Below are 19,051 nucleotides of genomic sequence, written 5' to 3' on the forward strand. Positions count from 1 at the left end.
TGGCGTTTGTTGTGGCCAATTAAGTTACCAAAAATATTTACTCGCTTCGGATACAGTATTTGTAACCGAATCTACTCTGTTCATTAAACGTTGCATGCGGAACGTTTTTCCGTTGCGCAGACAGAGTTCGAATAGTTTTTGACAAACAAATGGTAAATTCATGAACTGCAGCAAAGTTTCAAGAAACCAAAATGAAAAAGAACGCTTTTAAACCGAATATCGTGAAACAGATCAAATCCAACGAAATAAAAATGGCTAGGTAGAACAAAGGAAAATGTTATAGGGCGCCAGTGATAAATTAGGGCTGGTTTTCATATGTCGGGAAAATCGATATATATCTGAGATGGTCAGTGATGTTACTGATTTCCGATCGCAGGAAGACTTCCCCGGTTGTCTGGGATGGTCGGCGACAATTCGGGAAAACCGGGAGAGTTACTATTTTTCCTAAGCGTCCCAGATTTAGAATTGCGATGATCGGCAATCATTGAAGAAATGTAGAAACTCCTATTTTACTTGATCACTTTACATGTACCTCCACCAATGTTATTTACTGCATAACTTGCACTTATTGCAATAAGTTATACATCGGCGAAACAGGAAGACGACTGGGTGACCGATTCCGAGAACACCTTCGCGATGTGGAAAGAAATGACAAGGACGCATCCAAACCAGTCGCTAGACACTTTAATCTTCCTAATCATTCTAAACAGCATATGGCAGTTTGCGGCCTTTCCTTACATCTAGGCAGTTCGGAAAGCCGTAAAACACTAGAACAAAAATTTATATTCCAAATCGGCACCCTTAATCCCCACGGAATCAACGAGCGCTTTTCATTCAACTAATTTATTCCTGTTTTCTCGTCACCATATTCCCACCTATGGCGTAGCCCCACTTTCTGCATATAAATCCACACACAACCCACAATTCCTCTAATCGCTCTGACGAAGGGCTAACGCTCGAAACGTCAGCTTTTTTACCCTTTACGGTGGCTAATTTACGTTTTCAACCCAGTTGTTAACACTAAATTACCTCCTATTTTACTGTCGGGTACATCGGCGATAGTGTTAGCACGTTACAGTACCATCTTTTAATGTTGCTTGGCTCTGGTACCTTCGAGTCACTGGTAACTTCCGACGATCTTCAGACATGTCAGACATATCGGGAAAAACCGGGGCAGTGGGAAAACGGTGAAACTACTGATCGTCTGGAATTTTCCCGCCATAAAAAAAGAAGAAAATCAGATTTACTTACAGTAAAAACTAACAAATTTCAAATGTCTGAAGCGCAAGTAATTGCGACAGAACCATTAGCGATTGTGTTTTCGTTTCGGTTGCATCTTAATTTCCGATAGATTAGAATAAATTTCCTGAACAACCTCTTAGGGAAATAAAGAAAAACCAATTTAATCCCAGTTTCTTTCGACAGTCATTTGAAAATTAAAAGTTTTCAAGTTCGCTATTCGCATTAAATTACTATCTTTGCTATTGTTTGCCATTCTTAACCATTGTCACCCATCCTTTGCCATCCTTGGCCATCCTTGGCTATCCTCAGCGATTGTCAGCCATCCTTGGCCATCCCTTTCCATTCTTGGATTATTTCGTCAACGTAATGAACGAAATTTTCAACTGGGCAAGAAAGTGACACAGAATGGTATATCCCTCAGTTCCTGTCTTGGCCACCCAAGTGAATCTCGCATGGCGGCAAATTTGCAGCTGTGTTTTGTTTTAATAACTCAAGGAATAACATGGAATTTCCTGTCACGAGCTCGAGACTCTCCATTGTGGATCCGTTGATTACGTCGTCTGTCATCTGCTGGTGTTTAAACTTGACCGCCAAGAGGATCGGAAGAGCCATGTAGAACCACTGATCATATGGCTACCACGAAGCCAATTTAAAGGTCAGTTTGTTTTGAACTGTTGGTTTGTTGTTGCCGTCGTCTTTTTTTATCCTGAGGTCGCTGTAACTGAATGTCGTCGATCGAAAGAAAACATTTGAAGAATGGTGAAACTGGATAGACTAACATCAAGAAAACAATTTAAAACAGAGGCAAACGTGGATAGGAAAGGAAAGCAATCATAGCCTAGGTTTATTGAACGAACTTCAAAAAACTGAAAAACGTGACGCAAGGTTTGCAAACTTGAGCCTTAATGTTAATACATCAGCATGAGAAGTTCATCTATTTTTAGCGAAAAGCCCTATAACTTTTTACCTCTCCACGAATTTCAGAATTATTCACTGCGTCAGTGGCAAAATGTTTCAAATTTAAAATTCCACAGTTTTCAATTATCAGTGTGATTTACCATAGGAATTCTTTTCACGATATCAAGACTCTACCGAGGAGGCAACGAGACAAAACAAACTTAACTGCTAAACGTTTTCATCCTGAAATTAAATCGTAATTCTCTTAACTAATTCAAAAGTAAATAAATCACTGTCAGATAGGAGAATTACTAATTGGATCAGTGGATTTTAAGAGCCTAACGTCTATACACTTCATCATCCCTCACGAACATCCAAAGAACTCATCACCAGAAGTGAGCGGCATGTCACGAATGGGTACCATCCTCAAATAACGTTAAATATTTGACTTAAAGAAAAGACTATACCGGAATGATAAAACGCCACGTGTTGAGCAGTCTTTTTTTTTGTACCCAAAAACAACTCCCAAAATGTGTGACCTCCGTAGAAAAGTCAGTGACAAACAATCCTGAAACGTGACTTTACGGCCTTGGCCTTCGTTTCGATTTGAAATAGCCGTTATCTGATTTGAGCATATTCTTTTAACAATAATCTTATTATAATTTGGGTTATAATTGCAGTTGCTTATATTACAGCTCATTGCCTCACTTGACTTTTGAAGTGATCTTTTGCACTTTTTTTTTCACAAAATAGAGATGAGCACGTAGATTCTGTCTCCCGAAATTCTCATTCATTTTTCATTTTACTTTGAGATTTTTTGCGATTCAAATACCATGGTTCTAAAATAAATAATTCATTATGTTCGATTCTTTGATCCGTAAATGTTCCACATAAAGACATTTCAGTCATATTTCATCCCAAAGTAAATTGCATTTGGTAAAACTAAGAGATGACAGAAATTAGCGAAAAATTTACCTATGTATCCGACGAAAGAACGGAGGTTTGAAAAAATAATGAAAGTCAATGCTTGATTAAAAATTGTCCTGATAGAGAGGGAGATTTGAACATAACAATTTGTAAAAGAGAGGAAGTAATATTTTGCTTAACTCTTGGATTATTGTTGGGTTTTTCTCGGAGATATCTGGTTTTCGTCCCTCACTGAACAAAACTCAGCACTTATGTTAAACGGAAGCCGCTCGATATGTCGAGTTCATTCCAGAAGACACTTCAGTTTTACGTAGCACGAGGTGCACCTCTTTAGCACTCTATAATTTCCTGTCAAATTGTACAATGGATAATCAAACGTGTAGCACTGTCACCAGCATTAGTCAAAACAGGTATGATATCCAAACGGATAAAAAGGAAAATTAACACATAACCAAAGCAAAGAAAAAGCAAGAGGTTCATGTGTCCTCTTTCAACTAGAACAGAACAAACAGGTGGTCATCCAGACAAGTTCTCCGATATTCCTTCATTCTCTGTTTTTATTTATTTATTTATTTTTCTGGTAATCTCTCTCTTAGACCTTTCTTCTTCTTCACAGATTCCGTTTACCTCTTATTTTTTTTAGTCAACTCAGTTTTGTATTTCAAATTCACATCACACCATTTTCAAACAAACACGTCATTACCCCTCTGTTGGTTCGGAGAATTTGGTATTAGATCAACTGATAAACCCCGTATTGATATCTGTCTTTATTCTCATCTTGTCTGCTTGACATTGCATTGGCTTTGTCAGCTGCTGGTCCAGGGAAATTCTGTCTTGATCACTCTAGGAGTTGAAGGGTCAATATTTTCTGAACTGAAATGATGCCGATAGCTTTCCAGAGCATCTCACTCCTCTAGAAGACCTAAAAGAAGCTTTTTAAGCGCTATATCCGCTTTCAATTCAAATCTTATGTGCCAGCTGTTTGATTTGGTTGATTATGTCTGATTTAAAGGAGATTATAAAATTGTTGTTGGAGGTGATTCATTTGTGTAGAGTCAGAGCTGAAGACATCAAAGTGCCATCAAAAGTAGCAACACTTCAAGTTTTAGACACACGAAACGCCTAAAGTTTGTAAAAAAAATACTATGTACATAATTTGCTTAGTTTCTGCATCGTAGGATGTTTCTTTCTTGGTTTTTTAAGAATTCTTTCTGTAGTTTCGGGCTCAACTGACGCGGCTGAGGATTATGCGAGTTCCGTCAAATCTTACATGACTGAAATTGAATATTTATCCAGCCACTCAATTAGAAAAAAAAATGCATTCTTCATGATAAACTGAAAGAGGTCAGCAACACTAAAAAACTTGGCTGCACATAGGATTCGCTCACGTCATGAAGTCGGACATAGATGTTGCTTGAACTTGTTCTGATCAAGTTTTAATCTCTGAGAGGTAACCGTAAACGAGTGATCTTCCATAAACAACGGCCACATATGGATAACCTCTGACTATGTTTAATAGCAAGGGCTTAAAGACGCCTGAAATTGAATGTAATGAAACGAGTATTCTCTCTCTGGAATACTTAAAATAGTTACATTTCGATCTATGTCCTTGAAAAGCGCTGTGCTGGAAATAAAGTCACGCGAAACACATAAATAAGCGATTACAGCATCTGAGAGAAAACCTGGTGATCCTTATCAGGGCATGTAATCCCTAACAAAAGAAATAATCTCATCATATTTGAAAGGGCCTATGCTGTGCGCTGAAAGGCTTTGTTGATCAAACTAGGCTAAATATAGCTGCGGCTAAGCAAGCAAACCCGGCTTTTTTGGACAGAAGCCATTTCAAAGCTCGGTATTACTGAGAAAGCACAAACTCTTCAGCGCTGAAAAAAAAAAACGGGAAGTTTTGTTGTTTAATCATGATCAGAAGATAAAATGTATGTTTCCGAGAATTACCGCTTAGAAATCTTATTTGTTCATATGAGAAAATCTTTTGAAATGATTTCGTCATTTGCTCTAACATCTGACCCTGAAATCCACACCGTACTTTAACACAATTAAAATTAAATCGCACTCACTCAGCTGACTGTAATTAGGTGTAGGTGACTCGCAACAATTCAGACAATTTAGTTTTTTATTATTTTTGATATCGTTTTATTCCTTCGTTCTGGTTTTTGATAAAAGAATTAGTACATAATTTCGGTATTTTCATAAAAGAGAAAGAAACGAACTTCATAAGAACAAAAACCGCTCCAGTGATAAAATTATTAATCCATGAAGGATGTGAAGTAAAGCTGGAACTTACTTAGAAATGTCTGCTTGAAAAATCTATTTGCGGAACAGCACGCCAGGACGGGACTAATTTTCTCTGTGTAAAATTGTCTTATCTAATTGTCCATGTGAGCGCGATACAAGGGGAACCTGTTAAAACTTGTCATGGGTCACTTGAAACAGTTTCCTAGAAATCAACAAAGTTTTAAAAACATTTGCCAAAGTCATTCATCGTTCAGAAAAAGCAAATTTGAAATTTGGAACAGAAAAATAAAAAATGACACTAAACACTAACACTTTTTCGAGTTTATTTACTCGCAAATTTACAGAGCGATTCAACTTCTGACATTTTCGCTGATTAAACATTTAAGCGAAGCAAGTAACTTTGGCACTTCGGAAAACATATGGTACATTAGTGACGGATGCAAAGGCATTACCCGGGCCTCGCGTGTGATTCGTTTATTTGTCGAAAAATTTCCAAATTCGAATCAAAACTCAAGGAAGCGATCAAGGATTACGGACATGCATTCATTGCATGGAGAAAACCGTTCTATTTCTTGTAGAATATGTCCTGCTGTTGTTTCAAATTTTCAAATTATTGCTTCCCGGCGTTACTTTTAAATTTTTGTTACAAAGTCCTTACATAAAAGGACAGATTTTAAAATAAATTTTTTTATTTAATTGAATCTTACATCAATAATTGCCGAACGATGTCAAAGCTAAGCAACTTTTGGTTTAAAGAAAAGATAAATTTATCATTAAATCAGATTCGGTAGAAGTGTCACTTTATTTCTTTGAAAGCAGTTTTGTAACTCGCCTGCCAAACTGCTCTTAATTCGACGGCGGTATTTTTGCCACAAGCTTTGCATGACAGGCTCCCTGTTTAATGAATTAATTTCGGCCACTTAATGTCAGTAACTAATGAAGTGAGACGTTAGGACTGTTCAAGCACAATTGAACTTATTTTACAAGTTAGAATAAACCTTTGAGCACCTTCTTGAATGCTGGAAATTTGATACTAGTGTTTCTTAATAGCTAACACTCTGATGCATTTTTCCCAGAGAAATACGCTCGCCGCAGCGTAGGCGGTCGATTTGTGTTCCTCACAACAGACTAGAAGGTTTCAGGACCTTTCAGGAGAAAAGTCGTCATAGTTTATTATTTTTCTTATCTGAACAGAATAAATGGCCTCAATTCATTATTCCACGTTAATCGTCTTACATAAAACACTTAATCGGCTGTAAAATTATATGTTTGCTCGTTTAAAACACATTAATTTTTAGTACTAATTACGAATGTTCTTGACTGTTTGTGATAGAATACGGTTGCCAAGTGGATCCTTTTCGTCGCTCTGTGACAAAATAACTCTTAAACTGGATGTTCACTTTTGTAGATGACTTAAGCGCCAGATTAATTTCTCTAATTGTCTCTCTCTTCAAGGAGGCTGCTCATCATTCAACACTCTATTTTTGTGGCCAAAGGGCGAATCATGTGCCTAAGCTCGTCACCAACTGAAATGGATCATTTTAAAGAATACGTCATTTTGTGGTTGACCTTCTAAGGGAAAAAAGATGTTGAGGGCAGACTTTGAGCTGGAGTTTCTCGGAAGTACCGTGACGCAAGGGAAAAACCCATCGGTTACGTAAATTGAGCATGTATAAATCACGAGGGATTTGTGAATTCTGTGTGATTTGGAACAAGTTGGGGCGTGAATTGTAGGGTCATCGCTAAATAATACTGGCTGAACCCCGAAGTTTTAGGGTGAATAAACAAAAGAAGCTGACAAAATTCTTTGTAAGCTGAAAGAAAACAACGTTTGTTTGTTGTTCAAATGCTTGAGATCCAGCAATGTACTTGTAAGAGATTAAAATCCGTCAGCAATTCGCGATCGAAGCGTACAGCATCGCACCACATCTCTGCTTATCAAAAATTAACACTTTCGAAAACGGAGCCAATTTTCATTCTCCTTTCCACTGACGCTGGCCCAGCGCGCAATCTATCGAACAAACAAACAGAACTGGTCTGTGTAATAACAAAATTACATTACATTTAATTTGTAAAAGAGATCTCTTCCGTCATTGGTTCGCTCTTGATTGGGGTCGCACTAAGCCTGTCAGCTCTCACGTGACACTGGTTGTATTTAGACAGAGCGCTTGCGTATATCTACCAGTTTATAACTACACGTGATGACTATCAACCAAGTGGCTACACGGAGCTCTCGACAAATGGGGGAAGAAATGGCGTCCAAGATTGAAGAGGGCTCCGATAGAGGTACAGATGGAGTTGCTGGAACGCCTAAAGAAGCAGCTCTTCGAGAGCTCATGAATAGAACGAAATATCCGATTCGGCAGTTCAACGGGCAACGAAGATATGGACCTCCACCGAGTTGGGATGCACCACCCCCTCCACGTGGATGTGAAGTTTTTGTAGGCAAAGTTCCTCGTGATTTGTACGAAGATGAATTGGTTCCAGTATTTGAAACTTTTGGCAAAATCTACGAGGTCCGACTCATGATGGATTTTAACGGACAAAATCGCGGATACGCTTTCGTTGTTTACACTAACAAGGAAGACGCCAAGAAAAGTGTCAAGGCTTTGAACAATTACGAAATTCGCAAAGGGAAATGTATTGGAGTTTGTAGCTCGGTAGACAATTGTCGGCTTTTTGTCGGAGGTATTCCCAAGAAGGTTAAGAAGGACGAGATCATGAACGAAATGATGAAAGTTACAGAAAGCGTTGTGGACGTAATTGTTTACCCTTCGGCGCAGGACAAGACGAAGAACCGAGGGTTTGCTTTCGTCGAGTACAGCTCGCATCGCGACGCTGCTATGGCCAGGAGAAAACTCATGACGGGTAAAATACAGCTCTGGGGACATCAAATCGCCGTTGATTGGGCTGAGCCAGAGCAAGAAGTTGACGAAGAAATTATGGATCAGGTTTGTAATTTATATTTACTACTGTGTTACATCGTTACCCAAAAGTTGCCCCTCCCCCTATCTTCGCCGCTCGAAAGGCTCTCGCGACGTCGCCGGTTTTCTACGTTCCTTTCTAAACTACTTGTGTTTGCTGGGGAACCTGAAATTTGTTTTGGGTAATTTCAGTATGAGTCTAAACAAAACAGTCGGTGCTTGTTTTGTGATGCGTTTGTGCGCTGTAGAGAAGTTTATTTGTTGATGTCGTGTTAGCCTTGTTCCTTTGTTCAACGAAGCTTGTGTCTGTCGTTGTTAAGCATTAGCTTTCTATTGAAGTAATTAGTTACTCTGTGTTGTCTTTTGTCGTTTCGGGACGATTATGTCGGGAACGCGATTCAATACAAAGCTATAAGCGGCCGCTTTACTTCAATAGAACCGCGACCTATCGATTTAATTCGTACCATTTTGGCTTTGTTTTTAAGGTGAAAGTTCTCTACGCCCGAAATCTCCTATTAAGCACGACGGAAGACACGATAGAACAAGTTTTCAGCAAATTTGGCGATGTTGAACGAGTTAAGAAGATCAAAGATTACAGTTTTATTCACTTTCGAACGAAGGAACAAGCCAGAGCAGCTCTGGAGGCAATGAACGGTAATAAAAGTTTCATGTTTATGTTTTGTGGATCGATAAGTTTTGCAACAGGTAAGGGGAGGGTTTGATGAAGCTTGTGAATACATTCCCCGTGGTCGGTCAACGAAAACCCGCTTCCTTTCTGTGTACCAGAATCATTTGTTTTCTATTTCCATTGTTTAGCCTAATGTAAAATTTCACACTTCAATTCCCAACTTTTGTTTCGCGGTTGTTGTGAAAAAAAGTCTCCCGGGGGATAAAAATTTCTCGTGTGAAGCTAATGCGGCGTGCGATGTTTTATATCGATCGAGCTCTTGATCTTTTCCTTCTCAATACCAGCAAAGAAAACACTGCAACCTGTCTTAAAGCGGGGGATTATGAAGTTCTTACTTGTCTATTAGCAATTGCAAGGTTTTTTTTAGCTACGTGCGTTTTCCCTTATATCGCAGTTACCCTAGTGATGTGAAACTAAATACTCCACATTCGAACGTGCCTCTGTTTATATTTTTGAGTCATTTGATACTTATGTTATTTCTCTAACTGGAGGTCCAAAATTTCGATCTTTCCGTTCAGTCGGCACGGTATCACTAACCTTTCTTTTAAAAAAGGAAACATCAATTTGTGATAATTTTTATTGGTACTCCCTGAAACATCTGTTGAAACAATTCTCTCCCAACACGAAAGGATGCAACTTTGTGCCTCTCGCATGGCGGCGTGGGAAGTTATGAGAGTTAACGCAGAACATAATGTAACCATTCTCTTTCTAGAATGTTTTCACTTTCGCGTACTAGTATGTAAAAGTATTCGATACTATCCTTGTTGCTTCTCTACTTTGATTACGTATGTACCCAATGTTTCGTAGTTTTGAAAACGCAGTTTTGTCCCTAGAGAGCAAGGACCTACTTATATGCAAGACTACCGGAAGCGTGCTTGTCGCCTTAAGTGGATTTAATTCCATGCGAAAATCCACATCTAGCTATAGACTTCCTTTCTTTGTTGCGCACTCGTTTTTTCTTGTGTTTTCAAGGATTTTTTCACTTACCCTTCATCTTAAAGAATTTTTTTGCATCTGCTGTTTGTCTTTCCTCAGATTTCTTCAACTCTTTCTCAAAAATTTTCGAGTTAACAAAATCAATTTAAGTTTTGCAACACAGAATCTTTCAAGTTTAAATGCATTTTATATGTGGACTTCATTCTTACTTTTCTGAATGGTAGCGTTAAATACTTAGGGAATTATTGGTGTTTCTTACCGTAAACGATTCAGATATTAAGCAAATTAATCTCTTCAAAAACTTGTGAAGATGCTAGTGTTTAAGAAATAAGCTCACTACTGAGATGTTGTGATAAATTTCAGAGGTATGAGAAAGTTTTTTATCGTTAAATTTTATTTAATCCCTCTATCTTGACAATATCATATTATGGCTAGGATGAAAATTACTTTTACATTGATTAAAGTGGGGGAAATTGATCCTTTGTTGAATTTATTTGAGTAAGCAAGCTTTGAAGGATTGCTTTTGAAAACTTTGGTATAATTTTTGTTTGCCAGATGCTCATTGCTCTTTGTAAAATTTCAAATTATTCCAACTTCTATTTTCTGGATTCTATTTCAGGAAAGAAATCAATTTTCTCTGTGTTTCCCCTTTACCTCCCTTCAATATCCTTTGACCCCAAAGAGTGATTGGCATCAAATTTCTCCTCACAGTATCACCCCCTGAATCACATTTTACAGTCATGCAAGTAGGGAAATGATCACCAATTGAAGAAACTCTGATTGTTAAACAAACTCTCCTTGTCAATACTGTAAGAATTCTTTGGAGAATAGTGTGTAGAATGTGCACATTTATGTTGGGGTGTGAAGGATTTTGAAGACAATTGTTACTCTTTAAAAATTGTTCAGTCCTAAATGAAAAGTTAAAGGAGTGAAGGAATCTTGCATCAAGTGCGAATAGGTTTTGCTTTGAATTTGGAAATTTTGCAGGAATTTTTTCCTGCATATGCTATTTTTGCTGTGTTTTGAATGAACTAATTGTCATAATTTTTCTGTTCAAGAACAATTATGTATCAAGAAAGCATAAGTGGTAGTGGTTGAATTTACAGGGAGGACTACACAAAAGATAAATTTATGCTGGTTAATTTGAGTGCATTGTGAGACTATGAATACAAATTGACTTTTGATATGGAGTTTCTCATTTGATTAAATGTTCCAGTCTGACCCTGTAACATACAGAGGAGGGCTGAAATCCACTTGCTAGGGCATTTTTAAAATTTTGTCACGATGGTGGGAATACTGTGGCTTTTTGTCAGCATAGCAGCACTACATTTTGGTTGTGGAAGTAATAAGAAAAAATATGCAACTTACTTTACAGTGTAGGTCACCAATTTTGTGACCTTTGTTTGGTTAATATGGAGTAATATATATTTGCTATACACCTGTTCAAACAATTGTACTCCTAAGATCTCGTAGATATTCTCTATATCGTCTGCCTTACAATTAATGTGTTACAATTATTGTATGGAGAAATTCTGTCTTGGTCACTCATGGGAGCTAAAAGGTTGCACAATTTTGCTTATTTAAACTCATTTTAAGGATCATTTGAGTAACACAGTATCATATCAGTGTTGAGTACTTGAACCCTGTGGCATTCTACCTTATTTATTTCCACAATGTTTGAACGTAGGGGATTGTTATTGAATATCAATGATAATAATGTACATGAAAAAATTACATGCTTCTGATTGGGTGAAGATGAGTGCATTCTTATATAACACAAGTACAAAGTTGTAATACAAGTGCAAATTACAGTTGCACAAGAGTGCACATGTCTGTCTTGCCTTTCTTTGTTGTTTTTTCATGTAAATCATTAACAAGTAACAACATGATTTCTCTTGCAGTTTGGTGTAATAAGCACTTGTAAATTTTACAAAGGCTAAAAATTGCACTTGCCCTATGGGCTCACACAATTTACTTGTGCTTGTTAACTCCAAATTGTACTTGAAATCATTTTATTACCTATACAAATTTCAACATGTCTTTGGGTTCAGCATGTATGAGGCCATGATTGCACTCTCTGCAAGTTTAGAGTAGTGTGAAGTGAGCAGGGGTCTAACAATGTTGTTTGTTTGTGTTAGGTGAAGAATTGGATGGAAATGAAATTGAAGTAACCCTTGCCAAGCCTGTGGATAAGGACCATCGCCAAGCCAAAGCAGCAGCAAAAGCAATCATGACGGCAACAACATACCCCAGCTTAGCTCCATATGAGTACTCGGCAAGCACGGTACCTGGATATGGTTTCCCAGCTTATGGCAGTCAGTACTTTATGTATGGAGCTCCCATGACAACAGGAGTGGGGTAGGAGTTTTACATCTTTGGGTTCTCATCTTATACTTGTTGTTGCATTTTCATGGTACTCATTTGTTGGGCCGCCTGTGGTTGCCTGTGAGATAGGATTGGCTTAAAAAAGGAGAGAGGGATGTGTGTGTTTGAAAATGGCTGAAGGGTGTTGTTGTGGCTTACAAGCAAATGAAAGAGTGTTGCAGTATCGTCAAAGTATAAAGATATAAATAGCCAATCAGGGCAGAAATCTAACAAGGAGCCAATGAACACTCCGAGTTAATCGTAGCAAAGTGACTCAGGTGCTGTTTTATACATGTGCCAAGTCACCAGTGGTCTTATGGGATAGGCTTCAAAAAGGAGAGAGAGATGCGTGTGTTTGAAAATGGCTGAAAGGTTTTGTTGTGGTTTACAAGCGAATGAAAAGAGTGTTGCAGTATCGTCAAACTATAAAGATATTAATAGCCAATCAGGATGAAAATCCAACAAGGAGCCAATGAACACTCCAAATAATTAATCGGAGCAAAGTGACTCAGGTGCTATTGTGTACAAGTGCCAAGTCACCAGTGGTAGGTTAATTTTGGACAGATGGAGAAGAGGTGGAGGTTTTACTGTAGGTTATTAAAGCAAAGTGAATCAGCAAAACTAAAGCAGTATGGAATTTGTTTAAATACTTTAAATTATGGAATCAACTTTTTCTTTCATTCTTAATTTTATCAACCTTCCATTAGGTCATAGACTTGTCTTCTCTAAGGGAGAAAAAACTAACTGGTGGACAATAAATATTGCATGAAATGTTTTAATGTAGACGATTTATCGGAGATTGTATTTTTGAGTGGCAATGTGAAAATCATAAACACAAAAGTGGTGAAAGTTGTGACATTATGGCCTTCCTTTATTTTTGTTTAAATTTATTTTCTCTGTCCAGAGGTGTGAGGCCTCCTTTTGGAATGGTAAGAGCAAGAGGACGAGGACGTTCAGCTGCTGGTAGCAGGGCAGCAGGAAATAAGGGAGTGTATTTACCTTCTCCAGGTGGATATTCATTCAATGGTTTTAGGAGCTACTACCCAGCAGTGCGAGGAGGCTGGTATGGAGATGGTTACAACAAACGAGGAGGAAGACAGGAGGTTTGTAACAATTTGGTATTTATTCCATACGGTTCTAGTTATAAATGTGGAAGTTGCTAGCTAATTGATGGTGTGCTTATCTTTCACTAAAAGTCAAACTCAGTGTGATTGATGCCTCCTATTTCTCCTTGGTAAGTTTAAAGGGGCTATGTCAGAATTTAGGATTTGAAAAGTCTTGCCTCAGTTGTACAAATTTACAGATGAAAATTTTTTTAGGAAATGGTCTTCATCCTTACCAGTACTGATTTGTTTAATAATATTTGTTGAAAAGCCGAATAGTAAAATCTGTAAACAATATCACTCCAATATTAAAAATCAGTAAGTATCAAAAAGATTTTTACACTGAAGTTATATTTTTCGAGGACCAGTCAATACACAACCATAGATTACATACGTGCCATGTGTAAGAGTTTGAGTTTCAACTTTGAAAATTGGACTTTTTGAATGTAGGAACGTATGTTTGATCTGGTGCCGGGAATGGAGTTGACACCCACTAACCCCATGACATTGAAGCCACATGCCCTGAAATCACCAGCTCAGGTGGGAAGCTTCACATTGTCATTTTTTGTAGATATCTCCTTCATTGTTTAAAGGAAAAAAAAGAGGGAAAGGAGTGCAACTGGTTGGTTACGAAAAAAAGATCAAACATCAATTTATTTCCCATTGTGTGAAGCTTTTACTGATTGAATTAACTGAACATAATTGGACAGGCTAAACTTGGTCAATCGGATGGTTATTAATGTAAATTTGTTTACTTGATCAAAGGTTCTAGAAGATGTGTGTCAGAAGAACCAGTGGGGTAGCCCTGTGTACACATTGCACAGTACTGTGGGACCACAGGACATCCAGCTTTTCCTTCACAAGGTTAGAAAAGGCTTAAGTGATTGAAAGGAATTTGCAAGTACATTTTGTGAAGAATCAAGGCTCAATCAACATCAGTTTGGCTTTTTGTTTGTGTTTTCATACTACTTGTTACTTAAGCCTAAGTCATAACCTATCACAGAGCATCTTTCCATAGCTCCAAAAATAATCCTCACTTTTCCTGCTTAAGTCATAAGGGACTACCTCACTACATCATGACTTATGGACAACTCAAAGATTTGCTATCTTTGACAAAGTGCTTTCTTGATAAATGAATGAGAGGGTAATACGTTTCTAAAGAAGCTGTGTTGATGGGAGTAGCAGCCAATTTACCTTGCCAACACAGGTGATAAAAACCAAATTACAATGTTTATTTGGCAGCTCCAAAGTGAGTGAGCGACAGTTTCAGTGTGATCGTCGAAAGTGATGGCAGAGGGTGCAATTCAATTATCAAAAATTTCCACACCATTTCCCAGTTACTTTCATGTCATCAAATTGAACGGAATCGACACCAGCAGTGCAAACTAGAAGGCATTTTTATTAGCCTGCAAAAACTCAATTGATTTCTAATTACTGTTAATCCTTGTTAATTTTCTTTTAAGGTATCCATTCCAGGATTGGCTACTCAATATCAGCCCCCTAAGCTGTGCCGCACAGTAGAAGAGGCCAAGAGCTATGCTGCTGAGTACACACTTCAGCAGCTTGGTGTGCCAATTGAGGGTATGTCTAGGTAATAAATATCAAGTCCATGGATACATATTTTTTCAGCCCCTCCCTGAATCTCTCCAATGTTGTATTTCAGTGGTGACTACCACAGCAGCAACGGATATCCCACCCACTACTGGAACCCCAGTTCCGTCTACAGCAGCGTATGCAGCCCGTCCTTTACCCCCAGGTTTGTGGTTAGATACCTTTTAGGAAATTAAATTACAGTCATGTTATGATGTGAAGGGCAGTGTTGTTTTTTCCCTAAGTACCTCTCAAAATATATTTTGCTGCAGCCATCATCCTCAAATGCAAAGTCAAGGCCTGTGGATCAGATCTTGGGATCAGATCTTTAGATTGGATCTTTGATGTTTGGGATCTTAAATGCTGTTGAATTCTCCTAATTGTTTTCAGTCCAGATTTAAAAATGTTGGTGCTTGAAAAAGAGAAATAACTTTCAACATCTTGTTTTTACTCTAATGTTCTTAAATTTCCAACCTGAAGTCATTAATTCAAGATAGGAGACCGTTGTGGTTCAGGATGCAGTTACCGAAGTAACCTTGTGAAAAAAAAAAAAACCTTTTCCTGTCATCATCTTCTTTTGTGAAATGTTCAGTGAACTATCAAGAGGATATGGCCGCAGAACATCCTAAACTAGACTAGCATACATTTGTGAACCCTTTACCTCCGAAGAGTTGATTGATAATTCTCTCCACAAACTGCTACACATTTTCTTGTAAATTAGTTGGGGGTATTTGGTGTTAGGTCAAGATAACAACTTCTACTTGATAAAGTTGAGTATTCTCAGTACCTTTTTACAAGAAAAATTAAGGATATTACAAGGAGAAGGTACATGTTGATCATTTCTGAGAGTTAAAGGGTTTAACCTTAGTTTCACATCACAGAGCTGGCAAAAGATATTCATCAGTTTCTCTTATTTGCTGTTAATATTGGAGGTGACTGCTCTGTTAATTGTTACATGTGAGAGGATTTGATTTCAAAGGCTTTTTTGTTGTAAATTTGGCTTCTCACAGGGGCATACAGCCTCCCGAATTCTGGCCGTCCAATCAGTAGCGTAGATGGAGGTTCTTATCCTTCTGGCTATGTACCCATCAGTAATGCCCCTACCAGTGTGGCACCGCCAGCAGTCGTTGCCAAGATGCAGGGGTCATGGCCGGGAGGGGTACCTCCTACTCAAGATGGAGGAATGTATGGAGGTTATGATGGATACCCAACCAGTGAACAAGGAGGCTATCCGCAAAACATTTACCCACAGTACTAGGTGCTTAAATTTGTTAAGATAAATAATCACGTATATGTTATTAGGAAGCAAAATATGCACAGGATACATGTACTTTGTCAATAATTCTAAGAATTTTGGGTCAGTTAAGTGTCTGATCATATGAGAGATCAAGAGGCATTTTGTTTTCTCTGCAATGGGTTGCATTCTCCAGAACGTGATTCTTGGTCTGGTTTGGAAGCTAGATGTATCTTGTGCATCTTTTGTCTTTGCCTAAATGGTAGTAGGTGGAGGCATGAATTTGTTCTTTGAACAATGTGTATGGCTAAATGTCAAGTTAAAAAACTGGGAACGCCAGGAATATTTCTGGGTTGCTCTCATTTCAAGATTAACAAGCCAACCAGACACAAGATTACAAAACTGTAAATAGTGTATGGTTTTGGGTTTCCTTTTGTGTAATGATCGCAAATGTGATTGGTCATGGCACAAGAAATGTTCCAGAAATATTTCAGTGGTTTACAGTTTTTAAACTTTATTGGTAATGTTATGTTCTTCTTTGCTGATGTTATGTCATATGTACACGTAGAATGTTTCCTGTAGGTTAATGTGATCAGGTCTTTTTTTTGTCATCTTGGGGCGAATCGGTAGTAGTATGTTGGAATCAAATTGAAGCTGTTTACAGTAAAAAAAACAGCTATGTCAGCTTATTATTTTGTCTGATTATTACTAGCTTTATGATCTGTTTTGTAAAAAAGTGCTTTTGCATTGCTCAAGATCATGGTTTTACAGAATTTTAAGAATTTCCAAGAGTTAAACAAAACGTATTTCAATATTATAAATTTATTCGTACTTGCGTCCTGTTTGCTATTTTATTGTCTTATTTCCATATCCATTTTAAGTCGTTTCAAGAACAGAAAGAGAGAGAGAGAGAGAGAGAGAGAGAAAGAAAAAGAAAGAAAAATTTTAGTTTATATTTTTGTTAGAGAAACTCAGATATTTATAGACAAACGCAAGGCTCGTTGTTGGTTATTATTATATGGAACTAAAATTGCCTGTCAGATAGCTGGTGTAAATACTAAAACTATTCTGCCACACATGTTGCCACATACTGCAGGGATATTGTGCGAGTGCTCTTGTCCGAGTTAAAAGTGAAATTAAAAATTTTTGAGGCCTGTAACTGTTGAGATCTTTATTCTGTTAAAATGACGGTCGTTTGAAGCTTTCTGTCGGAGTGTAAGCGATGAATTTAAAGGTGTAGGCAAACTGAAAGTATTCATAGAATATGATTTGAAATCCAATCCTGTCGTGAGAGAAATGACGGACAACACTCTAGCACAATATTGTGTACAATTTTACACAATGTATCGTTCATCAAAGCACTGTATATTTTCACTTCAAGGTACCCTGTCATTTCGTGTACAGTTGAACGAACGAACGAATCATATCTTATCTTAATCCGCTTGGAGCTTCCTTGATTCTGAACAAGAGGTGAAAAGGAGGGCTCAAGGAAATCGAGTGTAGATCCTAATTACGAAGAACTCGACGCTAGCAGCCCAGGTTAAACACGTACGGATCTTAAATTCGCTGTCAATGTAGCCCGGATCACTCGACAGAGGGCAACAAAAGCGGTTAGTTTCTTAGTCAGTTGCTGAAAGAAAAGTTAAATTGAAAGATTTTTTCGAGCCTTCTGAGACCCTCTTGTTCTTCGAGATTGCAAGGGTTGATCGATTCTGGTGTCAAATTTACTTTGTTTATAGGACGATTATTCTGATATTGCTGAAGGAAATCGGCGATAAAATTCACCAGAGATAAGATCGGAATTGGGAAGTATAAAAGCTTTATTTCGCGTGACAAATTCAAGTTCCATTAAAAAAACCAACACATGCTGGTCTATTTACAATTTTCCAAGCGGTGCCGAATCACTGAGCCTGATTTTCGTACGATGTAGCGTAGGATAGTGAGTAGTACGTTTATTCTATCAATCAGGTGATATAACGCTTGATTTCTTGATATGAGTTAATGTTAGGAAGTAAATTTGATGGGAAGAGGGCGAGTACTTGATAAGAGAGGAGAAACTCACACCAAATTTTTTTTCCTGTAGTTTTGTTAGTTTGTAATTTTTTTTTTTTTTCAAGTCTAGTTCAATTATTATTGTCCATGTTTTTTAAACCACCGAGGCTTTCATTCCAAAAGGCAGTTCCCTTTTTATGTTACGTGGACCCTAGCCTTTAGTCTGGAACTTCAGTAGTGAAATTTAATGTTACTGAACTAGTTTTATTTCCGTCGTAACTTGTTGCTCTACATGCCCAATTTCTTTTTTGTCCTTAAGGTTTCAGCTTCCAGAAAGATATCTTTTTTTCCTTACGATTCTTTTCATGTTTCATTTTGTCAGTTGTGCTTTTTTTTTTCGCACCGTCAGGGATTTGTGAGTTTCGCTCCACTCTGATGAGTATGCATTTAGGAAGGCAACCTTCATGGGAGGGCAGATGAATAACTGAGTTAGCTGCTCTAGAGAAGCTTGGCGAGTGATGTCAACAATAATTGCCACCAAGGCTAGAGTTATTTCACTGCAGGATTGGGAAGTTGAATGAAATTAAAACAGATCATGAGTAATACGTAGAGAAATAGTTATTAATGTAGTACAATTAGAGAGCAAATGACGGTACAATAAGCCACTAATAAAATTCTACATATGGTACCGTGTATTTTTGGTCTGCACTGATTGACGTGTCAAACTCGCTGAAGTGGTTGATATGTAGTTTATACTATTATTTAACCCTTAACCCCCGAGAGTGACCAGCATCTAATTTCTCCTTACAATATCACCCCACAAAATCACACAGAGAGGTCACGAGAAGAAAGAAAATGATCACCAACGATAGAAACTCTAGATTGTTAAACAAATTCT

General features: G+C 37.8%; 1 protein-coding gene across 3 annotated transcripts; it reads left to right on the forward strand.

Moving 5' to 3' along the window:
• The first annotated feature begins 7,494 nt into the window (after positions 1–7,494).
• Positions 7,495–18,848, forward strand: LOC131797926 (APOBEC1 complementation factor-like). Of its 3 annotated transcripts, none has more exons than XM_059115591.2 (9): positions 7,495–8,273; positions 8,732–8,900; positions 12,009–12,228; positions 13,139–13,337; positions 13,788–13,877; positions 14,103–14,201; positions 14,801–14,928; positions 15,001–15,093; positions 15,938–16,126. In XM_059115591.2, exons 1-9 carry the CDS (start codon positions 7,524–7,526, stop codon positions 15,975–15,977), a joined length of 1,788 nt encoding a protein of 595 aa, XP_058971574.1. In that variant the 5' UTR covers positions 7,495–7,523; the 3' UTR covers positions 15,978–16,126. The 3 variants fall into 3 exon arrangements, with proteins under 3 accessions (XP_058971574.1, XP_058971572.1, XP_058971573.1); XM_059115589.2 differs by having other exon boundaries at positions 7,496–8,273; positions 14,801–14,918; positions 15,938–18,848; XM_059115590.2 differs by lacking the exon at positions 13,788–13,877 and having other exon boundaries at positions 7,496–8,273; positions 14,801–14,918; positions 15,938–18,848.
• Positions 18,849–19,051: the final 203 nt, after the last annotated feature.

The sequence above is a fragment of the Pocillopora verrucosa genome, chromosome 3, assembly GCF_036669915.1.
Source record: "Pocillopora verrucosa isolate sample1 chromosome 3, ASM3666991v2, whole genome shotgun sequence".
Lineage (NCBI taxonomy): Eukaryota > Metazoa > Cnidaria > Anthozoa > Scleractinia > Pocilloporidae > Pocillopora > Pocillopora verrucosa.